Here is a 7,974-nt window from a genome sequence, read left to right on the forward strand (position 1 = left end):
AGAGCAAGCATTCCACTATATCTCTGCACACATGACACTAAATAAACAAAATTAAACTAAACATCCTTGTTGACCTTTGGGTTCTGCGTTGCAAGATATAGGCAGGACTAGTTGTGTCTTTATGTAGCAACAGCAAGGATTAGTAGATTTTCTTGGCTACATAATTTGAGTTTAATGATGTTGCCACACAAGGAATTACTCATCTCTGTCTTGCGGTTACCCTTTAGTGATTAAGATATCACCAACTCTTTGGAATAAGGAATTCCAAGATTCACATCCTTCTCAGGCTTCAGGTTAACCATTTGAATACACAAGAATGTGCAGGTGTGAGAATCTTGCAAAAAAAACAAATTGCTGGAGGAACCCTTTCACACAAAGGGTGGCGGTGTAAAGAACGAGGTGCCTGAGCAGGTTGTTGAGGCAGGTACTATCACAACGACCAAGAAACGTTCAGACAGATTCAGAGGGTTATGGACCACAGCTGGTAGGTAGGACTAGTGTAGATGGGACACGTTGGGCAAGTTGGGCTGAATTGCCAATTTCCATACTGTACGACTCTATGATTCTATAACTCAGCAGGTCAGACGGCATCTGTGGAGGGAAATAGACAGATAACATTTTAGCATAGGACCATATATCAGACTTTGATGAAGGGTCTTTAGTTTAATTTAGAGATACAGCGTGGAAATAGGCCCTTCAGCCCACCGAGTCTGCACCAACCAGCGATCTCTGTACACCAGTTCTATCCTACACACTAGGGACAATTTACAGAAGCCTAACCCTAACCTACAAGCAATGTGGGAGGAAACCAGAGCACCCGGAGAAAACCCACACAGTCACAGGGAGAACGTACAAATCTGCACAGACTCAATCAACTCTATTGCTGCGGCACTATGCCGTCATGGTTCCGACCCAAAAAGGCATCTGTAAACAACTGGCATCCCAACTTGAAACATCATCTGTCCAGTTCCCTCCACAGATGCTGCGTTCCTCGAGCATATTTGTTTTGTTTGCCGTTTCTTGTTCTTAACGTCAGGTTTTATCATGGTTCAGGTAATTTGGAAGTACATTTTTTGTGCCATCCCTGGAAAGATTCTCCCTTTGGGGAAGTGATATTTTACCACGTTAGGTGACAGAGATGTAAAACATTTTTTGTCTCTCTCTTTAATTCTAGATTCGGGTGACCCTTTGAATGTGACCTTCCACTGACCTTTCCAGTAGAGCCAAGCAGCAAAGTAGTGTCAAAGTGGAGAACTTCCAGGAGCTCTGACCGCAGGGCGATGGCTACTGAAGAGGTGGAAGGGTGTTGGTGATAAAAACCAATGGGTGCCCAGGAGCAAACTGTGGAGGAAGATCCCAGCCTGACCCCCAGGATGTTTCCACTCAACAAACGACCGAGGAAGAGGGCAGGAGCGACGGAGGGGAAAGCTGGCACGCATGTGGAGATTCTGGAAGAACCAGAGGCGGAAAGCCTGGGCGTGCCACCCCGTGCCCGCTCCGACAGCGAGGACGGAGACGAGAGGAAGGGCGAGAAGTTTACCTGCTCCATCTGTAGGAAGAACTTCACCTTCCTCAGTGTGCTGTCGGTCCACATGCGGACACACACAGGCGAGAAGCCCTACAAGTGCCCGTACTGTGAGCACAGGGCATCCCAGAAAGGCAACCTCAAGATACACATCCGCACCCACAGGATGGGGGACCTAAGCGAGGGCCATGAGACAGGTGGGGGTGGGCGGCAGGTGGAAGAGCCTGACGGGATGGAGACCCGCCAACCCCAGTCGGCCAAGGAAGATCACGGGAAGGTGTTGCCTCGGATGGTGAAGGAGAGGGAAGCCCACGCTAGTGCAGGTGCCTCTACGCTGCGGTGCAGGGGCTGCGGGGGAGCCTTCGAGAAACAGGAGCAGCTGGACCAACACGTTCAGCTCTTCCACCAGCTGTACAAGTGCAGGCTTTGCGACTACTCCACTCTGAGGGAAGACCGCTTCCTCAGCCACATCGAGAGGGTCCACATCACGGCAGAGGTGCCAAGAGGAGCCGGCGAGGAGGAGGAGCGGGCCGAGCGGCGGGTGGGACGGTTCACCTGCGACACTTGCCAGGCGACGTTCACCCAAGCCTGGTGCCTGAAGGCCCACATGAAGAAGCACAGCGGCGCCCTGGAGCATGGCTGCCCAGTGTGTGGCCGCAGGTTTAAGGAGCCCTGGTTCCTGAAGAACCACATGAAGGTGCACAGCGCGAGGAACAGGAGCAGGAGCAAAATCAGGAGGGGCGACGGCGAGGATTTGGTCACCATCAACAACGTGGTGCAAGAGGAAAGAATGGGGGTGGCCTTCTCTCAGTACGAGATGTGCATGAAATGCGGCTACCTGTTCCCAAACGGGCAGAGTCTCATCAAACACGAGGAGCTCCACTCCAGAGCTGATCCACACCACCCAGGGGAACAAGCACCAGATATCTCGACCAAGGATGGTTTCCTTCAGTGTCTGGACCTGAGGCCAGTTTTGTCATTGGAGAACTTCGCAGACCGCTTGTCGGCGAAGGGGCTGGCGGAGTTTGATCCCGTGAGCAGCCACTTGGCGTGGTATTTGACCCAGGGGGGAGAGGTGGGAGACCTGACACAAGACGATGCCACGTCGGAGACCGGTGACAAGGTGAGAGGGGAAGGCATCCTCGCCGGCGCAGAGAAGCGCAAGCGGGAAGGAGACGCCGTCGGCGGCAGCGGCTGCTCCAAACGGCGAGACGGACTGATGGGCGAGGGGTGTTTGTTGAGCCGATCCAGGGAGAGTTGTGAGCCCGGCCCCAGCAAGGGCAGAAGCACCGAGTGTCCAGAATGTGGCAAGGTGTTCCGCACCTACCACCAAGTGGTGCTCCACTCCAGAGTTCACAGGAGGAAGAGGATGCAGGAGCCCGGGCCCAGCTCCATCAGCGAAGCAGACTCCACGTCCAACAGTCAGCCCAGCTCCCCCAGCTCCATCTCAGCCCCGGAAGATGCAGCCGTGCCTGCACTGGCCCAGGCTGGTGCTCACCATTCAGGAGGCATCGCGGAGATGCTGTCAGAAAAGGATGCAGCGGGGAAGTCGGACATGGGTAAGCGAGTTACATTGCAGGTGGACTATACAGGCAGGGGATATAAATAACCAACATCAAGAGTGTTCAATTATTGGACTCCAGACTTCACTTTAGACTTTAGAGGAGCAGCATTCACCCCTTACGCTAGCACTGTCCTACACAGGGGGATAGTTTACAATCTTTACTGAAGCCAATTAACCTACAAACCTGTACATCTTTGGAGTGTGGGAGGAAACCAGAGCACCTGGAGCAAAGCCACGTGGTCACAAGGAGAATGTAAAAACTCCATACAGACAGCACCCATGGTCAGGATCGAACCCAGGTCTCTGGTGCTGTCAGGCAGCAGCTCTAATGCTGCGCCCCACCATGACGCCCAAACATGCACCGGAAACGGATCTGAGCAATTAAATTATTTCTTGTTGCAACTTTACGGGCATGTTAGGAGCAACAGTAATAATAAATATACGATTAATTAATCAGTTATTCTTAGTAAACTAGATCATGATAGTGCAAACGTATGTTGGGCAATCTTAATAGAGCAGAAATCCATAGTGGCTTGGTGCTGAGTTAAGATTGTTGATAGGGTTGTGTAGGGTGGTTCAAGAGCCTGATGGTTGATGGACGAAGCTGTCCTTGAACCTGGAGGTATCTGTCCTCAGATTCTTGGATGCTTCCCGATGGAAGAAGCAGGGTGAGAGCACCAGAAGAGACTGTACAGACTCTGTCACAAGGGAATGTACAGAGGGTCCAGTTGAAGAATATGTAAGAGACATCATCGGAAGGTACTCTCCAGGCACCATCAGAAGAGACTGCATATAGTCCATTGGTAGGTCTATACAGGCTTCTTTAGAAGGGACTTACAGGGCTCAGTGGAAGGTAGGCTACAGGTGTCTTGTGAAGTAGCCACTGTGATACGATCACCATGTTTTGACTCCTCGTCATCTCCCTCCTGCCCAGCCTCTCGTCCTGTACCTTCCTTGGTCTTGAGCTCTTAACATAAACCTTACAACTGAACTCCCAATGGCCTGCTCTCCCATTTTCCTTGCCACCCGAACCCTCTGTCTGTGCTCTCTGCATTGCTCCGATTCAGGCCACTTGAGCACCCCTGATTTTAATTGTGCTGCTTCTGGTGGGGCCATGCCTCCACCAACCTTCCCTCCATTTCTCTGCTTTCCGAGTCCTGGCATCATTTCCTGGGCGAACCTGTCCGAATATTTCCTGAGGTGGCTTGAGGTGGGGAAGGGAAGTGGCAGAGGCTGCAAATTGGTTGTTCTTGCTGCTAAGATGTCACAAGCTGCCGGCATATGGTTGCAGGTAAGGTTGGAGAAGGTGGGGGAATTTTAGATGGTGGTTTATAATGGAGACGATAGGCTGGAGTTGACTTCTGAATATGGATCTGAAAGCAGTATTAGCGACCCTAACTAAATGGTGGCCGACTAGGAAAAGGGGAGATGCAGCGAGACCTGGGTGTCATGGTACACCAGTCATTGAAAGTAGGCATGCAGGTGCATCAGGCAGTGAAGAAAGCGAATGGTATGTTAGCTTTCATAGCAAAAGGATTTGAGTATAGGAGCAGGGAGGTTCTACTGCAGTTGTACAGGGTCTTGGTGAGACCACACCTGGAGTATTGCGTACAGTTTTGGTCTCCAAATCTGAGGAAGGACATTATTGCCATAGAGGGAGTGCAGAGAAGGTTCACCAGACTGATTCCTGGGATGTCAGGACCGCCTTATGAAGAAAGACTGGATAGACTTGGTTTATACTCTCTAGAATTTAGGAGATTGAGAGGGGATCTTATAGAAACTTACAAAATTCTTAAGGGGTTGGACAGGCTAGATGCAGGAAGATTGCTCCCGATGTTGGGGAAGTCCAGGACAAGGGGTCACAGCTTAAGGATAAGGGGGAAATCCTTTAAAACCGAGATGAGAAGAACTTTTTTCACGCAGAGAGTGGTGAATCTCTGGAACTCCCTGCTACAGAGGGTAGTCGAGGCCAGTTCATTGGCTATATTTAAGAGGGAGTTAGATGTGGCCCTTGTGGCTAAGGGGATCAGAGGGTATGGAGAGAAGGCAGGTACGGGATACTGAGTTGGATGATCAGCCATGATCATATTGAATGGCGGTGCAGGCTCGAAGGGCCGAATGGCCTACTCCTGCACCTAATTTCTATGTTTCTATGTTTGCAGATGTCATCAATTTGAGAGTGGGGAGGTTGAGTGGTAAGGGGGTGATGGATGGTTGCTGGTCAACGCTAGTGTTTAGGTGGATTACAACAAATCATGTTGATGGATACCAGCTTGCATTGGTGGCTTCTCGTCACACAAGGATCATTGCAGGAGGGGTTTGTGATTGGCGGTAGAGGGAAATTGACTGTTTCTGAGGTTGAGAAGGAATTCCTGGTGTTGAATGGAGGTGTGAACGTCCATAATAAAGATGAAGGAGTATGGGCCTGGAAAACAGAAGTCATTGAAGAGACGAAGGGAGTGTGGGGTGTCTTGGTCATAGGTCGGGAGGGATTGGGCCTGGACATAGGTCGGGATGGATTGGTCTAACCCACTGGTATGAATATCGATTTCTCTGATTTCAAGTAATCCTTGCTTTCCCTCCCTCTCCATTCCTCCCTCCACCCTAGTTCTCTGACTAGTTTCAATGTACTCCTGATTAATTTTACTATTTGTATGCCTCGTTGTCACCTTCCCCTCAGCCAACAATGAACCAGTGTACATTTCCATGCTCATCATCTGCTCTGATGTCCTTTTCACACCTTGCATGCCGTTCAAATATCTCTAGTTTTCCTCTCCTCTGACTCTCAGTCTCAAGAAGGTTCTTGACCCGAAACGCCACCCATTCCATCTCAACAGAGACACTGCCTGATCCGCTGAGTTACTCCAGTATTTTGTGTCTATCTTCAGTGTAAACCAGCATCTGCAGTTCCTTCCTACACACTACATGTTTAAAAGTTGTTTGGTCAGGTACATGGATAGGACAAGCAAATGGGATTAGCATAGATCGGCATGATGGTTGGCATGGATGAGGTGGACCGAAATGTCCCATGTCTATGCTGTATATTTCTGTGATCCTATGATTAGCAGATGCCATGGACATAACCAGGAAATCAAAATTAAATTTAGGAAACAAAGATGGGGGGGGGCAGGTAGTGTAGAGAATGCAGGGACTCTGCAAAAGGACTTGGATAGGGTGGGAGAGTGGGCAGAGACTGGCAGATGGAATATAGTGTAGCAAAGTGTGGAGTCATGCATTTTGGCAGTAGAAACATAGAAACACAGAAACATAGAAAATAGGTGCCGGAGTAGGCCATTCGGCCCTTCGAGCCTGCACCGCCGTTCAATATGATGATCATGGCTGATCATCCAACTCAGTATCCCATACTGCCTTCTCTCCATACCCCCTGATCCCTTTAGCCACAAGGGCCACATCTAACTCCCTCTTAAATATAGCCAATGAACTGGCCTCAACTACCTTCTGTGGCAGAGAATTCCACAGATTCACCACTCTCTGTGTAAAAATTGATTTTCTCATCTTGGTCCTAAAAGACTTCCCCCTTATCCTTAAACTGTGACCCCTTGTTCTCAATCCCAGGAATGAGAGGTGAATCTCTGGAATTGCCTGCCACAGAAGGTAGTTGAGGCCAGTTCATTGGCTATATTTAAGAGGGAGTTAGATGTGGCCCTTGTGGCTAAAGGGATCAGGGGGTATGGAGAGAAGGCAGGTACGGGATACTGAGTTGGATGATCAGCCATGATCATATTGAATGGCGGTGCAGGCTCGAAGCGCCGAATGGCCTACTCCTGCACCTATTTTCTATGTTTCTATGTACTTTGTTGTATTCTTACTCAACATTGACCATAACCACTGCAATTTAAGGATGAACTAGATTTGAACAGTAGAGAATGGAAGAGAGGATTGTACTGAGAGTTATTTGTGCTTGGTTAGCAGAAGGTTCAAGAAGGGTTGTTATGGACTTATTAGATGGAATGGTCTTGCTCTATGCCTGGTACATGACTAAATCCAAATGGAGGTTAAATCAGTAGTTGCATATTTACAAGGCTGAGGGAGATAATATAATATGACCTACAAGTAAAAGACAGAAATGAAACATCGGACCAGGCAAGAAAGGTGTCTGTGGATTCGAGACTCACCTTGGCTGTATTGCAGAGCTAAAACCAGAGCATTAGAGCTGTCTAGTGCTAAACCTACCTGATTAGCCTTTACATTAAGTCCTGCCAAGTCACATGTAGAGCATTGGGTCCAATCAATTTTATATTTCCAGTGCAGGAAGAAACTGCAGATGTTGGTTTGTACTGAAAGATAGACACAAAATGCAAGAGTAACTCAGCGGGTCAGGCAGCATCTCTGGGAAAAAGGAACAGATGACATTTCAGGTCAGAACTCTGACCCAAAACATCACCTATTCCTTGTCTCTAGAGATGCTGCCTGACCCGCTGAGTTACTCTTGCATTTTGTGTCTATCTTTCCAGGGTAGATCCCAATCTTAATGTTATCATTCTGGGAAGTGATATAGACCAAAATTAGGAAAATGGGACTAGCTCATACAGGTGACTGGGTCGGCATGGACAAGTTGGGCCAAAGGGCCTGTTTCCATGCTAACGAGAAAGTTCTGGGAAATCTCAGCAGCTCAGGTAGGACTTTCGAGACACACACAGAGTTAATGTTTAAGATCCACAATCGCAGGCCATTAATTTAAAGTATTAACTATTTCTCACAACAGTTGCATCCGCAGCCCAAATCTCTCTGTTCATCTATACTGTTCATACATCTGTTTTCCAAGCAGCATTTCAGCTTCTGATCCTTCTTATCAAATTGACTCTTGTCTAGTTTGATTGAAAAATAAACTGCCCTTTACAAGATGATTTTCAACATTCTTCTC

The 7,974-nt window shown here is 48.6% G+C and overlaps 1 protein-coding gene across 5 annotated transcripts in view; it reads left to right on the forward strand.

Moving 5' to 3' along the window:
• Nucleotides 1-7,974, forward strand: part of znf516 (zinc finger protein 516) — a 135,267-nt gene that overhangs the window by 64,157 nt on the left and 63,136 nt on the right. For 4 of the 5 annotated variants that reach the window (XR_004411651.1, XM_033019068.1, XM_033019067.1 and 1 more), the window contains exon 2: nt 1,175-3,084. Coding sequence is in view for 4 of the 5 variants with exons in the window: in XM_033019068.1 (XP_032874959.1) it covers nt 1,323-3,084 (1,762 nt within the window). In the remaining variant the exon portion in view is untranslated. The remainder of the gene's footprint in view (nt 1-1,174; nt 3,085-7,974) is intronic. The other variant, XM_033019070.1, reaches the window with a different exon arrangement.

Source organism: Amblyraja radiata, chromosome 4 (assembly GCF_010909765.2).
Source record: "Amblyraja radiata isolate CabotCenter1 chromosome 4, sAmbRad1.1.pri, whole genome shotgun sequence".
Classification (NCBI taxonomy): Eukaryota; Metazoa; Chordata; class Chondrichthyes; order Rajiformes; family Rajidae; genus Amblyraja; species Amblyraja radiata.